Consider the following 23680-nt stretch of genomic DNA (forward strand, 5'->3'; position numbering starts at 1 on the left):
GCCCGGGTCCTGGACCACGAGGAGCATGTCATCAGCTTACGCCGACAGGACCAGTCGCAGCTCCAGCTCCCGCAGCACCAACCCTGTCAACATCCTTCAGAGGAGACAGAGGAAGGTCTCGATCGCCAGAGCGTACAGCTGGCCCAAGAGGGGGCACCCCTGCCATACTCCTCGCCCGAAGCTGACCGGTTCAGTCAGGGTCCAGTTGAGCCTGACCAAACGCTCTGCGGAAGCGTACAGCACTTGGAGAAAATTCACAAACCTGGGTCCGAAGCCAAACGCTTGCAGAGGGCTCAGGAGATACCCGTGATCCACCCTGTTGAACGCCTTCTCCTGATCTAAGGACAGGAGGGTGAACGACAGACCATCCCTACACCCAAGTTCCAATAGGTCCCGGACCAGATATAGGTTGTCGAAGATGCTGCGGCCCGGGACGGTGTAGGTCTGGTCTGGGTGGACCACGTCCGCCAGCACGGACCCTAGCCGCAGCGAGATGGCTTTTGCCACGACTTTGTAGTCTGTGCTGAGGAGCGAGACGGGACGCCAATTTTGTAAATCGCAGAGGTCCCCCTTCTTCAGCAATAAGGCGAGCACGGCTCGCCTGCACGAAAGAGGGAGGACCCTGCTCTGCAAAGACTGGGCCCAGACGGTGACTAGGTCTGGGCCCAGGACATCCCAGAACACGCGGTAGAACTCCACGGTCAGCCCGTCCATCCCCGGAGTTTTATTGGTGGGCATGCGACGGAGGGCTTCCGAGAACTCGGCCAGAGTGAGAGGCAGCTCTAGCCGGTCTCGGACACCCGCGCTGACAGTCGGGAGCTCCTCCCAGAGCACTCTGCAAGTGTTAGGATCGGTTGGATCCAGGGAGAAAAGGCTTGCGTAGAAGGCTCTCGCCCTCCCGCACATCTCCACCGGATCTGTGAGGGGGGTGCCATCTTCTGCCAGTAGGCAGATGACATGTTTCTTAGCCCCCCTCTTTTTCTCCAGGGCGTAGAAGAAGCGGGAGCCGCGATCCATCTCCCGAAGGAGACAGATGCAGGATCAAACAAAGGCACCCCGGGCCCGATGGTCCTCGAGGGTCTGGAGCTCCTCCCGCTTCTCCCGGCACGCTCCGCAGAGGGGTGGATCCTCGGGGCTGGCGGCCAGACGTCACTCCAGCTCTAAGACTTCCCGTTCCAACTGCTCAATCGCCGCATCCCTCCGTCGGCTGGCGCCCCGGGTGTAGTCACAGCAGAAGAGCCGGGCACGCATCTTCCCTAGGTCCCACAACCGTCGCGCCGAGGGAAAGGCATGCCGCTGCCCTCGCCAGGCCAGCCAGAACTCCCGGAGGGACGCCACGAAGCCCACATCCTCCAGCAAGCTGTTGTTAAAATGCCAATAGGCCGGCCCCAGCCTCTCCGCGCAGAGGGAGGCTGTCACGGTGGCTATATGATGGTCAGAAAATGGGGCCGGCCGGATGCTGGAGGAGTGGGCTCGTGAAAGATGAAAGCGTGATAAAAAAAATGCGGTCCAACTGGGAGTGGCACGACCCATGGGCCTCCACCCGGACAAAGGTGAACGTGGAAGCATCATCCGGGTGGTGGTCGCGCCAGACGTCCACCAGGGAGTGGTTTTTGACTATCTCCTGGAGGATGGCGACCACGGCCGGGCTCCGCTCGGTCCCCGAGCGGTCCCGCTCCTCAAGGGTGATGTTAAAGTTCCCTCCCAGGACCAGGCACTCCTGAGGATCCAAGGTGCCGAGGAAGGCGGACGCCTGCTGATAGAATTGCAGCCGCTCCGGGCTCGCTGCTGGGGCATAGATGTTGACGAGGTTGACTACAAGCCCCTCCATGCGGACCCGGAGGTGCAGCAGGCGGCCCAACACAGCCTCGGCGACCCCCAGCACCTTGGTCCGTAGGTCGGGGGAGAACAGGGTCGCCACTCCAGCCGTACGAACTGTGAGGTGGCTAAAGTGGACCCTGTCCCCCCAATCCAGCCGCCAGCTGTCTTCAGCGGTCGGATCCGTATGGGTCTCCTGCAGGAAAACCACAGAGTACCTCCCCTCCCGAAGGAAGGAGAGCACCTGGGACCTGCGGAGACCCATCCTACAGCCGCGGGTGTTCAATGTTGCGATGGTAAAGGGTGCCATGAGGAGGGCTGGGGCGGATCCTCGCCGGCAGGGATGCTGGTGGCTCCCGGCGGGCCGCGCAGCAGTCCGTGACCCACCCCGTAGGTGAGTAAGGAGTCACAGAAGAGGCGGACCCGCTGGTAGGCCGCGGCGCCCTGCCTCCCGGTCCTTTTCCCCTCCCCCATGAGGGCCCTTGCGGCCCGGAGGATTTGATTAAAGTCCCCCCATCGCTGGAGGGCAAGCTGGACTTTGTTGGGGGAGCCACGGACGTCTTCTAGAAACTCCCGCAACTCCTCTCGCAGCGCATGGGGGGCTGGGGTTACGGTCTGGTTACTCCCCAACAGGGCCCTTGCTACAGCCCCGTGGCCCACTGAGACGGGCAGACAAGGTGCGGACCCCCGACGGAGCTCCTGATGGGTTGACCTGAATGCTTGGGCGATAGGGGGCGGCAGAGGGAGGATAGCAGCCCCTGGTGGGTCGGGACGGGTAAACACAAAGGCCGCTCCCTGGGAGTCATCTGTTGGAAAGGGGAAAGAGACAGTCCCAGGGGCGGCAATAACATCTCTGGAGGTGGACGGGATAAGGGCAGGGGCAGGGGCAAGGTTAGAGGTGAAATTCTGGGTGGGGAGAGGGCTCTCATTTATGCCGGGCGCAGACTCTATGGTGGATTTGGCAGCCACGGCATCAGGGGGTGGACTCTCTTCTGTAGGGCCCTCTCCCGGGAAGGAGGTCGAATGCTCCTCACCAATGATGGTTGCCCCTGGTGGCTCAGGTCCCGGCTGCGTGGCACTGGCCGTTGCCTCAACAGGTTCGGCGGCTCTCAGTGGGGTGCCATCTGCAGCCGGGTTGATGGAGGAGTCCAGGGGCCCCTCGGAGGTGGGAGCAGAAGCAACGGTTAGGGGGAGGGAGCATGGGGAAAGGGGGGCTGGAGTGAAGTTGCCCAGATCGAGGCCCGCTGGCATAGGGTCGTCCTCCCCCTGGGTGACGGGGGTCAGACCCAGGGCCTCGATCTCCTCGTATATTGATGGGAGATCAGTTTCCGCCACCCCGGGATTCTCCCTGCTGCCACCTGACGCGACTGTTGCCTCGGGGCACACTGAGGTTTCAGATGGAGCCTCGGGGGCCTTGGAGGGGAGGGACTTCCGTGGAGGGGAGATACCACCTTCCAGTGCTGCCATGTCTTCCCCAGCCGGCAGCGGTGGATGGAACACACCCTTGGGTAAAGCGGAAGGCTCGGCATCGGTGCCCCCCTTCCTGGTCTTCCGGGGGGCCTCCGCATCAGATGGGAGGAGCGGAGCTCGAGCCTTCCGCTTGCCCCGCTTCCCCTGGACTAGGGCCCAGCCCTCCATAGGATCATCTGGGGGCTGGCTAGCAGGGGTTGTGTCAGGGAGCAGAAGCGATGGCTCAGGGACTCGAGGGGGTATCGGTGGAGCAGCACAAGGGAGGGAAGATTCCCCTTGGGGCGGGCCCTCTCCCATGCCCGGCAGTGTCCCTGCCGCACCCTCCTCCATAGGCCCCGCCAGATTGCAAGCAGCGGGGGCGGGGCTCTCCTCGTCTGGGTATAGTTGGGGAGGTGCCCCTGGGGCCCGAGTGGGAGCAATGGTGGACTGGGAAGGAGGGGGGGTGGTTTCGGGCGCCGGGCAGCCAGGGGTGCCGGCGATGATGGGGCCGGTGCCCTGCTGAGGCTCGGGGGTCCCGGATGCCCCTCCTTCCTGGGCCAGGGGGCAGTCCCTCCAGACGTGCCCCATCGCCCGGAAGAGGTAGCACTGGGCCTCCCCCGTGGAGTAATGCACCTGGTAACGGGCCCCCTGGTAGGGGACTAGGAAGGATTCCTCCAGGGCCTCTCCGTCACGCGCCGCCGGCGGCAGTTGAAGCTGCACTTGCCGGCGGAACGAGAGGACGTGACGGAGGGCGGGGTCTTTGCAGCCCATCGGGAGAGGGCTGATGACAGAGATGGGCTTCCCCAGGGTAGAGAGGGAGGGTAACAGGGCGGCATTGGGAAGAAAGGGAGGGACAGAGGTCAGGACCAGGCGGATGCCCAGGTCCTCTAGCGGCTTTAAGGGGACAAAGATGCCCCCCACCGCCAGGCCCTTCTCCACCACCTCCTGGGCGGCGGCCTCCGATGTTAAGAAGAAGACGACCTTGCCATACATTTTGGAGGCCGCCACAATGGCCGTGGTCCCCACCACCCTCGCCAACGCACATAGATCTCCACGTGGGGCGAGGCGGGCACCAGGAGGCAACGGACGCCGTGCTTCCTGGTCATGGTGGGAAAGGGGCCCCGGCCGCTATAGATGGTAGTGGAGATGGTGAGCAGGAGCGATGACGTAGCGGCAGGCGGGGGGGCTGCTGCCACCTGGGCATATGCTCTGGCGGCCGGGGGAGGGACACCTGCAGAGCTGGTGCAGGGAACAGTGGGGAGGGGCGCCCCACCTGGAGATGGGGCCGGGGCATTGGGGGCAGCCCCTGCCATGGTGGGCCTGGTCTTTTTAGCGGGGCCCTTCCCCTTCTTCCCCTGGCCCTTCCCGCCGGCTGGGGGGACTCCCCCGAATCTGAGGGGGTCACCCCGGTGCCTGTCGCTGCTGGTGCCCCAGCGGGGGCGATGGCAGATGGTTCGGTGGCGGAGGTAGAGGCTTGGGGGGGTGACAGAGGGGCAGGTACAGGAGAGGTAGTTGGGGCTGCTGGAGGAGCCCCACCCGTCTCATCCCCCTCTATCATGAGCAGGGAGGGAAGGAAAGACACCAGAAGGAGGAGGGGAGAGGGGAAGCAGGTCGACCACTCCTTCCCGCTAGGCTGCAGGCAGGGGAGGAGGGCACCAAAAGGGGTGTGCTGGACGGGGGGCAATCAGGGGTTAGGGGTCAGTCACCGACACAAGGTGGAATTCTGGCTCCTCTTGGTGCACTAGGGTAGGGGGGGATACAACAACATTCGGGGTGCAGTGAAAGGGGTTGAAACTAAAATGGGGAGTTGCACAAGCACATGGGAGGGGGCATGGGCACATGGAGCAAGGGGCTAAGCTGTCTGGAGGTAGAACAGGGAAACCAAAGGGCTAGCTTCAGAGGCTGGGGTAGGGCAAACAAACAAAGGCTGCAAAAGGAAATGGGTGGGGCAGGCAAACAAACTGAAGCTAGTAAGCGGGTCTGGGGCAAAAGAGGGGGCAAAGCTACAAGTGGCAAATGGGGCAGGTAGTAAAGGGCAAAGCTGGGGGGGTAGGCAGTCCGGGGGGGGCACATGTGCCCTTGTGCACTTGCACAAGTCTTTTTTTTAAGCTGGCTGCTGCTTCTGGCCCAAAGGGTGGAAATAGGGTGTGGCAAGCCAAGCAAGCAGCTGAGTCCAGAGGCAGGAGCTGAGGCAGATGCTATAGAGCCAGTGGGGGTGGTGGAGGGGGCAGTGGAGGTGGTAGTAGTGGTGGGGGTTGGGGGGACACACAGATGGATTGGGGGGCAGCTCCAAGCCACACCCCCTGTGTCCCTGGAAACACAGTCAAGACCCCCACCACAAGAGCACAGTTTGAAAATTACTCAGTCTTAGGCCCCCTCCACGGTGGTCTGCAAAGTCTCTAGGTGCTCCCCCACTGGTAGATGGTCCTCTTCTTTTCCTCGGGCTCCAGCAGCTCCAGGCAGTGGCCTCTGCAGCAGCAGCAGCTCCAGGAACTCCAGGTGGTGGTCCAGGCAGGCAGAAAGGACCCCTCTCAGGTGGTGGTGGTGGTGTCCACAACAGCAGTGGCTGGGGTCCCTCACTCCTCCTCTCTGGGGAGTGGGCTAGCAGCCCCCCCCCCCCGGGGGCTGCAGTTGCAGCAGTAGCAGCACCCGAGAGTGGAGGGTCCAGCAACCAGGTAGCAGAGAATCGGGGGGGTGGTGTCTGGCCTAGCCAGGGGAGCAGCTGGAGCAGCAGGGAGAGCTTAGGGCCTAGCAGCTTCCCACCTCACTCCAAGCTAGAAGGCTATGGAAGAGCGGTGGGAGGGAAAGAGAGATTCGCTTCAGGCTAAACAAATCCCTGGTACCACGATAAGTGAAATGGCAGCTGCTCCGGGTCAATTAAGACACCTGGGGCCAATTAAGAACTTTCCAGAAGGCAGGGAGAATGCTAGGTTGATTGGACCTGAAGCCAATCAGGGGCTGGTTGAAACTGGTTAAAAGCCTCCCAGTTAGTCAGGTGGGTGGGCATGTCAGGAGCTGTGGGAGGAAGTTGCGCTGTTGGAGAGGCTGAGTAGTACACACCATATCAGGCACAAGGAAGGAGACCCTGAGGTAAGTGTGAAGTGGATCTTGAGGAAGTGAGGGCTGCTGTGGGGGAAGTAGCCCAGGGAATTGTACATGTCATGTTTCTAAAAGGTCAGCTACCATAGCTGATATTAGGGTCCCTGGACTGGAGCCCGGAGTAGAGGGTGGGCCGGGCTCCCCTCCTCCACGCCTTTGTCCCCTGATTAATCACCGAGACTGGGAGACAACAGAGACTGTGCAAGGAAGGATAACTTCTCCTAACCTCCCTCGCTGACTTATGATGAAAATGGCTCAGTAGACTGTGACCCTTGTCTCTAGAGAAAGAAGGGTTATGTGGAGGGTCACAGTGAGCCTCTGAGGCTAGTGAAATCCGCCAGGAAACGCGGGACCCACGAAGGCAAGGACACAGCTCTGTCACAACTGGTATCAGAAGTAGGATTTCGTTCACAGCATGGTGGAAGAAAGAGGGTTTTAAAAAAAAAAAGTTTACTAGGGGTTTGGATTTTTTTTTTTGTTTTGGTTTGTTTCTTTGCTTTGTACCACAATGGAGGAGGTGGTAAGAGCTCTGGTACAAGCCACGGCAGCCCAGCAGGAGGCCACCCGGGTTCAGGCAATGGCACAACAGGAGTCTATGCGGCTGCAGCAGGTGACCCAAAATTGTGCCCTCTTGAGAGAGGTGGTGGACCAGCTGAAGACCCTCACCACCCAGGCCTGGTGGTCCGACGGGACACGAACCCTGAGGGCCACTGGTTGTCTGCCAAAGTTGATGTTAGAGAGGCATATCTCCTCTCATTCGAAAGGACTGCTCAGCGTGAGGCGTGGCCCCAGGAGCAGTGGGCCACCATTCTCGCCCGTTTTTTGTGTGGAGAGGCCCAGAAGGCATACTTTGACTTGCCTGCCACGGATGCCACTGACTATACCCGTCTGAAGGCAGAGATCCTAGCACGATCGGGGTAACAGCTGCAGTAAGGGCCCACAGGTTCCATGAGTGGAAATACCAGGAGAACAAACCCCCGAGGTTCCAGCTATTTGACCTCATACACCTTGCACGGAAGTGGTGTGCAGGCTGGAGGAGATTTTGGAGACCCTGGTCATTGACCATTACATGCGGGGACTGCCGCCAGATCTCCGCAAATGTTTAGGCCAGAATGATCCATCCATGTACGACGAGATGATCACACTTGTAGAAAGATGGATGACAGCCAGGTAACTGACCTGACTACCCAAGGAAGGCCCCTTTCGAAGCAAGCATCCGACCCCAACCCTGGAAGGTTGGGCAGCCAAACCCCCGTGGAGTCCTAGGTGGAAGGGGGGGCGAAAACCAGCGGGAACCCCAGAAGGAAGGGATTGGCCTGAGTGGGGGGAACCCTGGGACTAAGCCTCTGGGATAGGGGAGTGATTAAAAGCAATTATAGATGTTATGCATGTGGGGAGTGGGGACACATAGCAGTACAGTGTCCCAGCACCGAGGAGCCTATGCAATGTAACTTGGGGGATTGGGAGGTCCCATGTTCCCTTATCCACCTCGTGGGGGTCACATTCGCCCTGCATAATTACACCAGGCCAGTGAGGATAAATGGAGCAGAGACTACAGCGCTTTTGGACTCTGGGAGTGCTATCACCCTCATATCGGGTAAGCTGGTAAAAAGCTGCTACAAGCCAAACGCATAGCAGTGACGTGCGTGCATGGGGCCGTGAGCCATTACCCCACCATCCCAGTGGAGACAGAGGTTCAGGGAAACCCTATTCAGGTGATCGTGGGCGTAGTTCCTAAACTCCCATATCCTGTAGTCATTGGGAGGGACTATCCAGGTTTTGATAATTTACTCCCCCCGGAGAAGCTGGAGGGAGGTGGGGACCCTGAAGACAGCGACTCGTCACCGGGGGAATGTCAACCCCTGATGTTCGCTGAGATTTCTCAGGCCCCGAAAGACCCGGAAGACAAAAAAAGAGAGGAAGGCCGCGAAGGCCTTGGGAACCCGGATCCTGACCCAGGGCCAGAAAACCTCCCTAGTAGGCAGATGGACGCGAGCAGCCAACAGAGAAACTTGTCAAATGGGCTATGGAGACCCTGCGTTGTTACCTCTTAGGTCGGCAATTTACTCTTGTGATGGACCATGCGCCCCTCCAGTGGATGCAGTGGAATAAGGAAAAGAATGCAAGGGTCACCAGGTGGTTCTTATCCCTCCAACCATTCCAGTTCCCTGTACGGCACAGGGCTGGATGCCACCATGGCAACGCTGATGGTCTGTCATGAGCATACTGCCTGGTGTCCCAAGTTGCCCAACTCTATGGTGTTGAGCGGGGAGGGGGATTATGTGATGGGGCAAGTCCAGATGGCTATAGAAAAGTAGTGGGAGATAGATATATTAGCTCCAGGCTAAACAAATCCCCGGTACCAGGATAAGTGAAATAGAAGCTGCTCCAGGTCAATTAAGACACCTGGGGCCAATTAAGAACTTTCCAGAAGGCAGGGAGAATGCTAGGTTGATTGGGACACCTGAGGCCAATCAGGGGCTGGTTGAAACTGGTTAAAAGCCTCCCAGTTAGTCAGGTGGGTGTGTCAGGAGCTGCGGGAGGAAGTTGCGCTGTTGGAGAGGCTGAGTAGTACACACCGTATCAGGCATAAGGAAGGAGACCCTGAGGTAAGGGTGAAGTTGATCTTGAGGAAGTGAGGGCTGCTGTGGGGGAAGTAGCCCAGGGAATTGTACATGTCATGTTTTTAAAAGGTCAGCTACCATAGCTGATACTATTAGGGTCCCTGGACTGGAGCCCGGAGTAGAGGGTGGGCCGGGCTCCCCCCCGCACCTTTGTCCCCTGATTAATCACCGAGACTGGGAGACAATAGAGACTGTACAAGGAAGGATAACTTCTCCTCACCTCCCTCACTGGCTTATGATGAAAATGGCTCATTAGACTGTGATCTTTGTCTCTAGAGAAAGAAGGATTATGTGGAGGGTCAGAGTGAGCCTTGAAAGTAAGTGAGTGAGGCTAGCGAAATCTGCCAGGAAACGCAGGACCCATGGAGGCAAGGACAGAGCTCTGTCACAATGTATATAAAAATACATGTGTGTGTGTGTATGTTAATAATTTTGATTCAAATTCCTGTTATCCCTGCAGAGCCAACCCAGCTATGATAGCAGACATCTTTCTATTCCTTCTTGTGCATCAACATGATTATTTACTAACTTTCAGTCAGTTACGTCTGTACAATCTGACTGACGCCAGTGAGTTAACATCTGTGTCACTGATGTCCAAATTGGGCCTGCAAGAACTTTTTTCCCGATGGTGATGTGTGAGGAGGAAGGAGCCCAGGCTGAGCTTACAGGAGTAGCAGTTGAGGGGAAATATATTTTTATTCATAAATGGAGTACATTTGATGTGGAAATCATTGAGAAACAATAACTATGTAATCCCATGATTTAAATTTTACAGCTACTTAGCTAACCTTCAGCCTTTTGATGCCCTGAACATTGAAATACAATCTCCAAACTTGCCCTGGGAAGCCTTAAGATCTCTGGTTTCTTCTAAGAATTGCCCACAAGAAATTGTTTTTAAATGTTGTAACAACTGTGGCTTAGATATAGGTTGCATAATGGCAACTACAATGTTGGAATTGTGACAATAACTGGTTCATGGTTGGGGATGGTCTGAGAAGTATCCATGTAAACCGCATTGCTCAGTACAACAGAACACAACTGCGGGAGCTTTCTTCTGGGTCTCTTTTTTTTTTTTACTTCAACTGAACATTTCTTTAAAAAAGTATCTTGGAGAAACAAAATAATATTTTAGAATTCTAAGCTGTCATGCAGATACAGTGCTTGTAAAAAATGCCAGTTTATGCTAGTGAGTGAAGGCCACGAGCTACAGAACATCGGGAGTGATGGTGTTTAGGACTGCTTGTGCCTGTAGATTTACTCATGTATAAGTGTTCACAGGATGGGGGTCATCGTCATTAGGCTGTGGAGACATCTCTTTTTTTTTTTTTTTTGGTTGGCTATCTTAGTTTATTTTTATGCACTTCTGAGGTGGCTATGAAGGTCAGAGGGCTTGTATGTGAAATGTATTTGAATTATTGCTGTGATTCTGAAGTTATTGTGTGTTGAATAGTTTATTGCTCAGTCTCTAAGTGAAAGAGAATGGTAGCAGATGGAGTAAGCAGGCCTTCCATTTATAATAGAAGAATGACAGGCAGAATGGGAGTGACTCTGATGGTATACTATATCAGCTGTCTATACTGAGTATAAATTAATAGGATATTAAGATGGATGTCCTTATGATGAAAGCAGGGAAGGTGGAGGGGACTGTCTGTCATATATTTCTTGAGGAATAGATTGACACCACAAAGCTTCCAGGTTGGAACACACAACTTACAACAGTGCTGACAATTGACTTAAAACTGGTTCCATGCTGTTTCAGGAACAGTGTTTACAAAATTCAGGATTTCCTGTTTAACCTGTTTGTTTTAAATTCTTAAAGGGAACGGGAGAGGGAAAGACATAGGCATCGTGATAGCCGAAGATCACCATCTTCAGAGAGGTCCTACAGAAAAGATTACAAAAGAACAGGGAGGTAAGATGGGATAGTTGATCTTGAAACTCTTTATCAGGCTGTGCATGTGTACGTGTACATATATCTGCTTCAGGAGGGGCAAGATTCAGTCCTGGCCTGGTAACAGCTTTTCTTTATATGAAAATGTCATGACTTTAAAGTTTGATATCTTGATGGCCCTACAAAGCTAGAAACAGGAAAATTATGCCATTGGACCGTGGACTTCCCTGCTGCACAGTGGAAGCTCCTTAGCACCCAGTGCTAGCCTATAAGGTACCCAGATCACAGAATTTAAAATCATGACATTGTTCCGTGTAGAATAACTGTTTTAGATCATTTTAGAGGTCTTTATGGCTTTGTCTGAGCTCTATATCGCTGGCCTCATGATAGCTTTATTGGTTTTATGGGTGGAGGGATACAAAAAATAGTCCCAATAATTTTTTGAAAACTTCCTAAAACATTACCAAGAAAGTTTTCATGTATTACACAGAGTGAATAGGGAATATATGATAATCTGATGTGGTGGAAAAGGGTTCTGTCTACATGAATAATATGACCATTCCATACTCGTGCTGATAAAATTTTGATGCCAGTCTTCCCTTCTTTTAAACAAACAAAAATGTTTACTTTTTCAGAGTATGGCTGATTTTCTTCAAACCTTTAAAACAAAACTAAAACAACAAAAAAAAAACCCTTCCAAATCTCATTCAATGTGAAAATAAGCATTTTAGGCTAAAATGAGGTTTTTTGAGAGTTACAATGTGGTCAAAAATAGGCCTTAAAATTATAAAGGGCTTTCAGTCTTAATTCCAGAGTTGCTGCTAAGTGACTCCATATATTAGATTTGTACCAAAAGCTAATCTTTACTGTTGAAAGTTAACCCCTTAAAATAAGGAAATACCAAGTGAACTCTGCTACAAGTCATGTGGCAAAATGACCTACTGATTTGAAGTAAACTATTCATTTTGTATTATAACTATATCAATATTAAAAAAACCAAAACAACTTGTGATTGCTTTTCTTTCTTTGCTCCCATTGAAGCCGATCCCCCAGCCGGGAGAGAAAGAGACCTCGATGGGAGGAGGAGAGAGAGAGGTGGTCAGAGAATCAGAGTGCCAGTAAAGAGAAGAGTTATACCGCTATTAAAGACAAAGAGCCAGAGGACATCATTTCTGAAAAAAATGAAGAGGAAGAGGAAGAATTGCTCAAGCCTGTATGGGTTCGTTGTACCCATTCAGAAAGCTACTATTCAAATGACCCTATGGATCAAGTGGTACGTCTATGAAGATCCCTCAGTTACTATGTACTGTCCTTCTATACAATGATTATTACAATCATTTTAACAGCTTTACATTTTTGTTTCATCCAGTGCTTAATGCTTCCCAATTTTCTTTTCCCTCCAGTTTTCTTTTCATCACCCATCTGTTATGTGTATTTCGGTAATGTAGTCCGCAGATGCAGATATCCACAGACCATGTTTGCGGATAGTGGATGGATGCAGATCCAGATTTTATATCTAGAGGCCTGCAAATCTGTGGATATCTGTGGACCATATTTGCAGATCATGGATCAGATGCAGATTTTGTATCTGCACAGGGCTCTACCAATAATGACCGTGTACAATTGAATGCAGTTCTCTATCATCAGGGTCAGATGGTGAAAGGATGCCTTTACATATGTCCTAGTGATTTTATACAAAGTTCCCATGCTACACTGGACCATTTCTAGGAAATGTTTTTTGTCTTGTTGAGTTTTTCATTTGTTCATTCTGGAATGATGAAACCACACCATATTTTAAGACATTAATATTGCAAAGCCTCTGTCGCAGGGCAAGTTTACCCTGTCAGGGGAACTGTTCTGGATGCAGGGCAGGATGGCCTAATAGTCGAAGTCGATGGGGCTGCCCTTTGGTGCAGGCCAGGGTGGTATGGCCTCGGGACTGAAGTCAATAGGACTGCTTATCTAAGTGGGGCAGTATGGCCCTATCAGCGGCGAGTGTATCCACCACGGAGTCAGTGGGGATCCGTTCAAAACACACTAGCTCTGTTCCCGGTTCCACAACCGGATCAATGTCTAGTTCCCCTGGGCTGCTTCCTATCCTGTCTTCCTATGCTAGTCCACAGGTCCTCTGGATCTCTAGGGTCATTAGCCGGCAAAATTCCTGCGACTCCTTTCCCTAGTGGGCTTTTGTGGGTAGCCAGGTCTTTGCCTGGGTCTCAGCACGTCTGGCCTCTGTGGTCTGGGCTCTGGTAGATCATGAGTAGGAGCCTGCAACACACATTCTTTACTCCTGGGGAATTCTGCACCACTGTGCTTACACAGAATTATGTCCCCTGCAGACTTCTTTGCTTCCTCACAGAAAAATGACTTTCTGATGGGGAAGCAAAGGGAAGCCACAACAGTGGTCATGCGACTCTCCCCAGCAGTATGTTTTGGGGCCCAGGGCAGCTGGCAAAGAGGTAAATCACTGTGGGGCAGGAGGTGGGACTGGGGAAGACCCGGGTGGTGGCTCCTACCCTGCACCAGGCTCAGCTGCTAGTCCCGGCTGCAGGAAGCTCTGCAAACTCCCACCTCTGTGCAGCCAGTGGCCTGTGCTCCCCAATGCTATGCTGGAGCCTCCACATTTATTTGACAAATAAAATTTTCAGAATTTTGCAGAATTTTAAAATATTGTGTGCAGAATTTTAATTTTTTTGGCGCATAATTTTTAAATGTTTTGGTGCAGAATGCCCTCAGGAGTAGTCCTCAGTGGTCAGCCCAGACTGAGCTGGGCTGCTCCCTATTATACTGTTGTCCCAGTTGGGGCATGCCTAGCAGGGGCGAGGGGGCATGGCTTCCACAGCCCACAGTATGGGGTTAACCCCTTTCTGTCCAGTGTGGGGCAGGTACACCCCCTCACAGCCTCCTTTAATTTTCTGTTTGTTTTCTTTTTGGTTTGTTGTCGTTATCAAGGGGGACTCCACGGTGGTTGGAACAAGTCGGCTCCGAGATTTGTATGAAAGGTTTGAGGAGGAGTTAGGAAAGCGACAAGCAAAAGCCAAAGCAGCCCGGCCACCATGGGAGCCACCAAAGACCAAACTCGATGAGGATTTAGGTAAATGCCGCGTTGGCGAAGACCTGAAACTGAGTAATGAACAGTGACTACCATCTTTATATCAGTTGTGTGTTCTTTTGTATGAATATATGCTGGGTGGTGGTTTCAAAAGCGCTCTGCATCAGCTTAACTGTCCTCCCATTGAAATCAGCGGGAGCCTTACCATTGCCTTCCGTGGGAGTGGAATTAGGTCAACACTGCATGCTTTTGAAAATCTCACCCTTTGTGTATTAGGCATTATCTTTAAAGTGTCAAAATGCAGACTGTTGTGGCAGCTGAAAATAAGATTATTGCTAAAGTACAATTGAAAGATGATTGAAGAAATGTCCATATGCATTTTAAACATATACTGTTTACTGTGACTCACTATTGAACATGAAGTAAAGAACTTGCTAATTAGCATGTCGTTAATCTGCATTAAATATTGTTGGTCACTCCCCAGCTCTGGGCAAAGATTTAGTAGCAGAATGCTATAATTAGTCTCCTAATGCTCAGAAGTCAATTCTTTTTGTAAAAAAATATGTTTGCTCTTTGTCTTTCTAGCACCCAATAACATGTTAGGTAAATCACAAATCAAATGCTACCTGGTCTCTGCTCTGAAGAGCTCACAGTCTAATTTTAAGAACGATACAATCTCTCAAACCGGTAGAAAGGGAAGACAAGGGGAACAATCATAAATTCGCATAGTGGCTAAGGCTGGTTATGGTCCTGATCCTATGTGATGGTGAGAGTTGCTGCACTCCCATTGTGGATCAGGGTCTCGCTGCACATCTTGATGATTTCATTATGTTCAGAAGTCATGGGTTTTGAAATGCATTTTTACTTGCATAGTGATGGTTCATAGACTGAGAATTTTGTATATTTGCTAAAATATTAAATGTCATAACTAGAACTTAAATAATAACGGTAAAGATAAATGAGCCTAAGTACATACTTGTGGTGTTATCATTTTTGCATTTATTTACTTGGGACCCTGTCCTCCTCCCCTTGCAGTTTTTGCATTTACTTCAGTGGGAGCACTGTTGGGCCCTTGCTTATTATTTATCAAACTTCAGTGAGTCACGTGTCTCTCAGTTCTTGGTGTTAATTAGTGATATTCACTAATATCAAGGTAATTTGAGGTTAAGTTTTTTATTCCAGTTTTACATCTATGATCTAATAACTGAGATGCTCAAAACTAAGCCTAGTCATGTATGTATCTTTATTTTTTCATCTTCTTTTGCCAACACCTGAGATGCTCAAAACTAAGCCTAGTCATGTATGTATCTTTATTTTTTCATCTTATTTTGCCATAAATATAGCGTAATACAATCAATGAGATATTAGCAAAGTAAAATGGCACCCCAGGGGGAGATAGAATAGATAATACATTTTTTAAATTAAAAATACATAAGTATTCTAAACATAGTAAATGTACTTTTTGGTCTGTGCCGTATATACAGGGTGAAATTCACCCAAGAGTGGAGGGCCCATTGAAAAGCCTGCACATCTCTAGCCCCTTTAGAACAGTTTCATGCAGAGGAGTCTGCCTTCCCTGGACACCATGGATGGTGCTGTTGACAGTGAGGAGGGGGACAGGCTACTAAATTCATCCTTCTTGTATGCAGTCAGTTGCCTAGCGGGCACAGAAAGGCTTTCACCACTTTTTCAGTCTGCAGCCTGAATAAATTAGCCTTGCAACCATGGGGGTTAAATGTTTGCACTCTCTCGTGGTATCAGCATGAACCTTTCCCACAGCCTGATTCATACGTAGGCTTGGCAGAATTAAGTTTTTATTCTTTTACTATTTTGATGGCTCATAATGATGTTTGTTTTTAAGCATTTTTTGAAAATTTTATCCATTTAATTTTTTCACTCTTGCTCAAAACTATGGGTTTTAAGCGTTAATTTTTATTTTTAGTGATTTAAATTTTTACAGTTGTGGAAAATAATGGGAGAGGTCAGATAATTATTTATTGACTGGAGATGTTGAGATTCAAAATGTTAAAGCTTTGTAGCCATCAAAGCACAAATTGTCAATATCACATGTCAAAATATACAAAGTAAATTGCCTTAAATCAAACTCTGATAAGTTCTCATGCAGCATTTTTCTTCCCTTGCCTATTGGTAAATTTTGATTATTATAAATAGAAATATTTTTTGTCGATTTGTATGTGCATGGTGAAATCAATATTTACCAACATTTACAGATAAAAGTCTAATCCTTTAAAGCCTACTTATATGGGGTTTGACAGGAGGTGTTAAATTTCCACTACAGAAAAAGGCTCCCTTCTGCTTCAGTTATTGCATATAATGTTATGGGGGGGGGGGGGACATTTCTTTCAGAGAACTAGAGCAAAAAGAAGGAAAAAGTAAGAGTCCTGTCATAGTCCTAGAAATTTCAGAGGAATTAAGTTTAGCTTTCCCTTCAGGCAGGGTTTGTTTGTTTTTTTAAATGACTAAGGTACTTTCTGATAAACTCCTAAACAATCTCCAGCTTGTGAAAAGCTAATTCCATTCCATGAAATGCTAGAGCTCTTCATGGACAGCTTGTATTCTGAACTATTTTGTAGTCTCCAGTTCGCCAATTTAACTGTACAGGTCCTGGAACATTTTTTTGCATACATCCTTTTCAGAGTGTGAAAAAAAAGAAATTGGTTAATGATTATCTACAAAAAAAAAAAAAAATCTTGGTTACAAACACAAATATGTGCAATGCTATTACCATAATTCATGTCAACCTGAAACAACTTTAAAAAAAACAAGCTCTCTTTCATTGATCCTTGGTGTGCGTGGTCATGAATGTAGATGCAATGTACATGGTTTTTTTTTAGGTTTTACTTGTGTGGATTATAAATTCATAGTCCTCTTCCTTGCAGTCTTTTAGCTTCAAACAATTGTGTTTGGGAGCATAGAAATTGCTCTTCTGAAACTGAATCATGGTCAACTGCTCAGATCATTCCACTCGTGTGTGCAAACAAATTCAGTTAATGCAACTTTCAATAACCTTAGTATTTGCTGTCACTCTTTAAATTAAAACTTAATTGCTGTCCTAGGATTCATAAGAGCCACTCAGAATGTTATAAAAGTCTTTGATAATTTGAAGATCTATATGATGTTTGCTTGGATATTAGAAAATTCCTTGCTGTTTTGGAAAAGAATGAATGGAGATTCTTTTCAACTAACCTTATTTTTACTTTTGAACCAGAGAGTTCCAGTGAGTCCGACTGTGACTCAGATGACAATAGCAGCTGTTCTAGCAGTTCAGATTCTGAAGTGTTTGACGTTATTGCGGAAATTAAGCGTAAAAAAGCTCACCCTGATCGTCTTCATGAGGAGCTCTGGTACAATGACCCTGGACAGGTATTGTGTGCAAAACATTCACTGTGTATCTAAAAGGTTTGTTCTGGGAGCCGTACAGATCTACGGCTCAGATTTGTCACAGAATATACTAGATGACACCAGTTGTCTCCTGTCCAATTTTTTTTCATCCTTTCTAGATTATATTTTATTGTTGTTCAGTGCACATCGCTTTCAATCTCAGGAGTTCAGTTAAAACCCTTGAACCCTGGAGATTCTTCACCCTGAATCATATTTGACTGTATTTGTAAACTCTGCATTGCCAGTAATGTAATGGTTCAATCTATTCTGTTAGCCGAGCAGGAGAGGCACAAAGATAAGTGCTGGGATGAGGGAGAGAGAGCTTGTAGATCTACTTTACAAATGATTCACCTAAAAGCTCTTACTGTATAATGATAAATAAAGCCTTAAATATGCTGTTAATGCTCCTAATTTCTTGTCTAATGGTTCTGCTGTAATTGCATGCAGATTATAGTCCTTGTTAAATGTTATTGGTGAGCTCATGAAATGTTGTTTGAATATATATGTTACCCAGAGATCAGGCAGTGCTTTGCAAATTTGCCATCTCCATCTTTCTTTTTTAACTCTTTTATGGTCCCTTCCAACTCTTTGTCAAATGGCACCCCCAGTAAACCTGTTTTTCTGGCATTTTATTTGAGGCATGAAACTAGAAGGCCACAAATTATAATGGCAAAAGATACCGCAATGCACATTGCTGCTGTGATAATTCAAAGGTCTGTCGATGCTTCCATTATGAGCTCTTATTTATTCTCCTAGGGTTTTAAAAAAAACAACCCACAACCCAAAATTATAAAACTATTGAAATATTTAACTTTGAAAATTGTGTTGTATGAGTTGTGTTTTAAAAGCCAAGTTTTTCAAACAAATAAATAGAATCCTCAGTATAAAATGTTTGCCAAATAGAGAGAGGTGAAGGGCCATGAAGTGAACAGTATCAGAAATGCCTGGTTATTTCCACGAATTTATCCTTATTTCTTCCTAAGGGACATCTGAAAAAAGTTCCAAAAAAGTCATTATGGCCTTGCCAATGGCATACTTTTTATATCTGATCTTTATTCAGTACAGAACAATTTTATTTTGAGTAATGTGCTTTCCCATAATTTTGTTTAGTATTCTGATGCAAAAGTGATAGGCTTATAAATGCCTTAGGTAGATATCCCAAAATATTACAGACCTGCACTTCCACAAAACAGGAATGAACGTCAAGCATGTCTTGCAAAAAAAACCAAACCAAGCCAACCAAAAAACCCGACAGCCTAATTTTTGTGTAAACCACTCTCCCTTCTTGCCTGGTCATCTATCCCTAATTCATGCTGTGTTGTATCTAACATACATTGCAAGTGCCTTTGGGCCTTACTGGTGACCTAGCTTCTGTATAAATCCCCATGCACACACCTAAGGTGTTATATTCAAATACTATTTAACAATAAGAGTAAACGCCAAGATTTTCAAAAGTGGCTAGTGATTTTGAGACACCTTGGAGGGCCCTGATTTTCATGAAGTGTTGAACTAATTGAGTGTTTATTGTATTATTTATCTCTCTCGTCTCTGATACGTAAGATATACAGGCAAAGTGAGAAACTGTGCTTTCAGCTTAGACTTAACATGAGAATATTTTGCTAATGTTTATTTAGCACACTTGTTCTTGAAGTTCCAAAGTATGTGACAAACTGTATAAGAGCAAAATACCACACCACTCTGATATTAAGGATGCACGATTAAACACCCAAAGGTGAGGAAATGCGCACTACATCTTAAGCCCCCTTGCATGTATGTGTTATGATAGAATCTATGGGGAAAACACTGTCAGCCAAACAGTCAATAGATTAACCTTAAAACTGGGCTGCCTTTTTTCCCCCTCCAGGCCATATGGAGTCCATTCCCACTGTGCATTGTTGGCTTCCTGTCACTGAGACACCCTAGCCTTCTTTCTGTTGGCTGAGGATGTCCAACCCCCACCACGGAGCTCTTTTGGAACCTGCAGACTGCTTCTAACGGTAAGGGGAGTCCCATGGTGGGTTTTTATACAAAACTGCAGTTTTTTTGAAGTTTTAAAAATATATTTATACCTTACAAGGTATAAGATGTAATCATTAAAACTTTACAAAACTGTAAAGGGATGGAAAAAAGAGGGGACTTAATTTACTTCTGTAGGTTGGCTCCGGTCTCTACTGGGGGTTCTGTGGTGGGTGTGACGTCACAGCCAGAAAGCATGCTAGGGTGTTGCACTAACTGGAACTGCCAGTCTGCAGTGGGCCCAGACTTCACAGGGCTTGGAGGTAAAAAGAAGGTAAGATTTTATACAATTTTATATTGTATGTAATGCCCCTTTTGACAGAGTTATTTGGTATATTCATCCCATAATCGAGAAATGGTCATATTTTTTTAAAAAAATCTATATTTTAAAAAAAAACTATGTTCAGGCGACTTTTGAAGTACTCCGGTTATATCTCTAAAGTACCAAATAAGACCCCCAAACCTACAAACTTTTACACTTGCTTAATTTTGCATACATGGGGTGAAATCCTGGCCCCATTGTAGTCAAATTCCATAGGACCAGGAGTTCACCAACTAAATCAGTAGAACTACTTGTGTGTAAAAGCCCAGGAATATATAAAGTGCAGAATTATGGTCTAATATTGGCTGCAAGTAGCAGGTGGTTCTAATAAATAAGAAATGGAAAGGCTATACCTTACACGTGATACTGTAGTGGTATCATTCTGCTCAAGTTGTTGTCCCTGCTTATGCTGCACAAAAAACAATGACAGTCTAATGCTGTTGTGCAGTTTCCTTGGTTTCCTATACCAACAGTTTGCCGCTTAAATGGATGTCCTAAAACCAATAAATCTTGTAAGTATGACAGGCTCTTTGAAGCATCAGCATTCATGATGTTAAAACCAAAAAAAATTTTTCAATAAAAACAGAATCCTATTTTGTTTTTGACAGATGAATGATGGACCACTGTGCAAATGCAGTGCTAAAGCCAGACGAACAGGAATAAGACACAGCATTTATCCTGGTGAAGAGGTAGCTAGTTTTGAATATTGCACTTATAAATACCATATTGTCAGCAGTAGGCAGGTACTTATTTTGCTCTGACATAAATTGGAGGAAGTTATTGTTTTAGAGTAAACTATGGTGTCATATTAAATCAGTCCGATTTCTTACCGGTTGTGTAATTTCACATTTAGGATGTGCTAGCTGTAATAAAACTCCATATGAAAACTAGGGGAAATAGTTGCTGAACCTATGCACTAGCCAATTTCTTTTCAGTTTCTGAAACATGCAACTAAATTAATAACAAAAAAGCATGAACTACCACTGAGTCACAGATATCCAGGAAGAAAAAGAGTACTTGTGGCACCTTAGAGACTAACAAATTTATTAGAGCATATGCACAAGTTATGTCTCTGAGTCTTCCCTACAGAGGAAGTGTGTAAAGGGAAAGTGAATAAATCAGTAACTTCCTTGCTGATAGTAGCAAGAAATGCAATTGCCCAACATGGAAATATGTCTCCACTAGAAACTGCTAGATGATGTATTAAGTTTTGACACTTTTTTGATCGGAAAAAACTTACACAAAAATGCTACTTTTCTTATGATACAGCAACCTTCCAGTGGGAAAAAATGTTGCTGAAGTCTCACTATTTTTATGTGTAGAGGTAACCGACGCATTGTGGTTATATTTTTTTGTTTTCTCTCAAAATACAAAGAGCTTTAGAGCACATCAGTTTTAATAGAAAGCTTTTTGTGTTATGAGAACGTTAAGAACAGAAGAACAGCCATACTGGGTCAAACAAAAGATATACCTAGCCCAGTGTCCTGTCTTCCGACAGTGGCCAATGCCAGGTGCCCTAGAGGGAATGAACAGAACAGATAATCGTCAAGTGATCCATTCCCAGCTTCAAGCAAACAGAGGCTAGGGACACCATCCCTGCCCATTCTGGCTAATAGCCGTGAACTTATCTAGATATTTTTTGAACACTGTTATAGTCTTGGCCTTCACAATATCCTCTGGCAAAGAGTTCTATCGACTGACTATGCATTGTATGAAAAAATACATCCTTTTGTTTGTTTTAAACCTGCTGCTTGTTAATTTCATTTGGTGACCCCTAGTTCTTGTGTTATGAGAAGGAGTAAATAACTCGTCCTTATTTACTTTCTCCACACTAGTCATGATTTTATAGACCTCTGTCATAGCCTCCCCCCTTAGTCGTCTCTTTTCCAAGCTGAAAAGTCCCAGTCTTATTAATCTCTCCTCATATAGAAGCCGTTCCAGACCCCTAATCATTTTGTTGCCCTTTTCTGAACCATCTCCAATATATCTTTTTTGAGATGCAGCACCACATCTGCACGCAGTATTCAATATGTGGGCATATCATGGATTTAAATAGCAGCAATAGACCCCTTCTGTCTTCCTATCCACCCTTTTCTTAATGATTCCCAACATTCTGTTTGCTTTTTTGACTGCCACTGCACATTGCATGGATGTTTTCAGAGAACTATCCACGACGCCAAGATCTCTTTTGAGTGTTAACTGCTAATTTAGACCCCTAATTTAGATCATTTTATATGTATAGTTGGGATTATGTTTTCCAATATGTATTACTTTGCATTTATCAACATTGAATTTAATCTGCCATTTTGTTGCCCAGTCAACCAGTTTTGAAAGATTCTTTCGGAGCTCTTTGCAGCCTGTCTGGGACTTAACTATCTTGAGTAGTTGTGTATCATCTGCAAATTTTGCCACCTCACTGTTTACCCCTATTTCCAGATCATTTATGAATATGTTGAATAGGACTGATCCAAATACAGTCCCCTGGGGGACACCACTATTTACTTCTCTCCATTCTGAAAACTGACCATTTATTCCTACTCTTCGTTTCCTATCTTTTAACCAATTACCAATCCATGAGAGGAGCTTCCCTCTTATCCCATGACAGCTTACTTTGCTTAAGAGCCTTTGGTGAGGGCCCTAGTGAAAACCTTTCTGACCATCTAAGTGCACTTTACCCACTGGATCCCTCTTGTCTACATACTTGCTGACCCCTTCAAAGAATTCTAGTAGATTGATGAGGCACGATTTCCCTTTACAAAAACCATGTTGACTTTTCCCCAACAAATTACATTCAAGAATTTGGTTATTTTTTTAACCCTACATTCTTGATTTAAAATGTATCTGTATTGTTAAGCCCCTATTTAAAAAACTAATTGGTGATTGAGGAATTCATAAAATTGGCCATCGTAAAATTATAGAATAGGTACAGTGCTAGTTCTCAGTATGGTGGTCTTATCCTACAACGGTTTGTATAACTGATCATTCATGACATTGGTCATTCATGAGGTTCTACTGTTTTATTATCATATTCTCTGTGTGTGACTTTCCAAATAAAAATTGAACAAAATATTTTATGTGGATTCCCCCCCCCTTTTATTTTTTTTTTAAACTGCAGCTGCTCCCTCTATTTTGTTGCATTTCAGTATTCATGAACATTTCTGTTTCATGGGGTTATTACCCTATTTCAGAAGATTACTCCAGACTGAAACTTGTAATAAACTATTTCAAACCTAGATTAATTTCCCTCATCCCCTCACATCCCAGTAAATTTTGTTGAAGGAGAAACATTTTTAGTAGGTGAAAATCTTGAAATCTGACTGACTCACAGTGAGGAGATAGCTTCCCCTAAAGATGAGGATGCTGGGAATTGTGGGGGCTCATAAAAGCCCACTATAGACTCTCTTAATCTGGTGTGAGCCTCAGAGCAGTGAGAACCTATCAGAAAACAGATCCTGCATGGGGTTCCTTTTTGTCTAGTTGCTGGTGAGTATTTTTACCCATTATACGTGAGAGCTTCAGAAGAACCTGAAAATATGAGTCTTGGGAACCTTATATTCCATTGAACCACATGCAGACCTTCCTACATTTAGGCATAGCCATTCGTGTGTTTTTCATAGGAAGACATTGCAGTCTGCTAGTTAAAGCAGGACACTGGCAGACTTGGGTTCTTTGTTCATTTCTGATGCTGATTTACTGTGTGATGCTGGGCTAGTTTGATTGATGCCTCAGTTTGTCCACCTGTCAAGTGAAGATACCTGCTTGCCTTTGTAGTGAATTGAGATTTTCCAATGAAAAAATCTAAGCATAATCTTTGATTTTTTTATTAATAGCCTAAAATGAAATTATATAAAAAAACAACAAATAAGAAAAGAAAAGCATCTCAACACTTAGATTACTGGCTTCTGTGTGCAAGAGAGATGCACAACAATATGGAGAATGTATAAACTGCACTTACATTTTGCCCAGAATAATATCCTTGTAGATGTTTCTGAAGTTCAATAAAAAAT

At 46.8% G+C, this 23680-nt stretch overlaps 1 protein-coding gene across 3 annotated transcripts in view; it reads left to right on the forward strand.

Annotated features, from left to right (window-relative positions):
• The window catches only part of DROSHA (drosha ribonuclease III), a 113787-nt gene that overhangs the window by 13099 nt on the left and 77008 nt on the right, over nucleotides 1-23680 (forward strand). For 2 of the 3 annotated variants that reach the window (XR_006279074.1, XM_043508433.1), the window contains exons 3-7: nucleotides 10810-10902; nucleotides 11923-12154; nucleotides 13834-14008; nucleotides 17163-17317; nucleotides 20282-20362. Coding sequence is in view for 2 of the 3 variants with exons in the window: in XM_043508433.1 (XP_043364368.1) it covers nucleotides 10810-10902; nucleotides 11923-12154; nucleotides 13834-14008; nucleotides 17163-17317; nucleotides 20282-20362 (736 nt within the window). In the remaining variant the exon portion in view is untranslated. The remainder of the gene's footprint in view (nucleotides 1-10809; nucleotides 10903-11922; nucleotides 12155-13833; nucleotides 14009-17162; nucleotides 17318-20281; nucleotides 20363-23680) is intronic. The other variant, XM_038388590.2, reaches the window with a different exon arrangement.

Source organism: Dermochelys coriacea, chromosome 2, assembly GCF_009764565.3.
Source record: "Dermochelys coriacea isolate rDerCor1 chromosome 2, rDerCor1.pri.v4, whole genome shotgun sequence".
Classification (NCBI taxonomy): Eukaryota; Metazoa; Chordata; order Testudines; family Dermochelyidae; genus Dermochelys; species Dermochelys coriacea.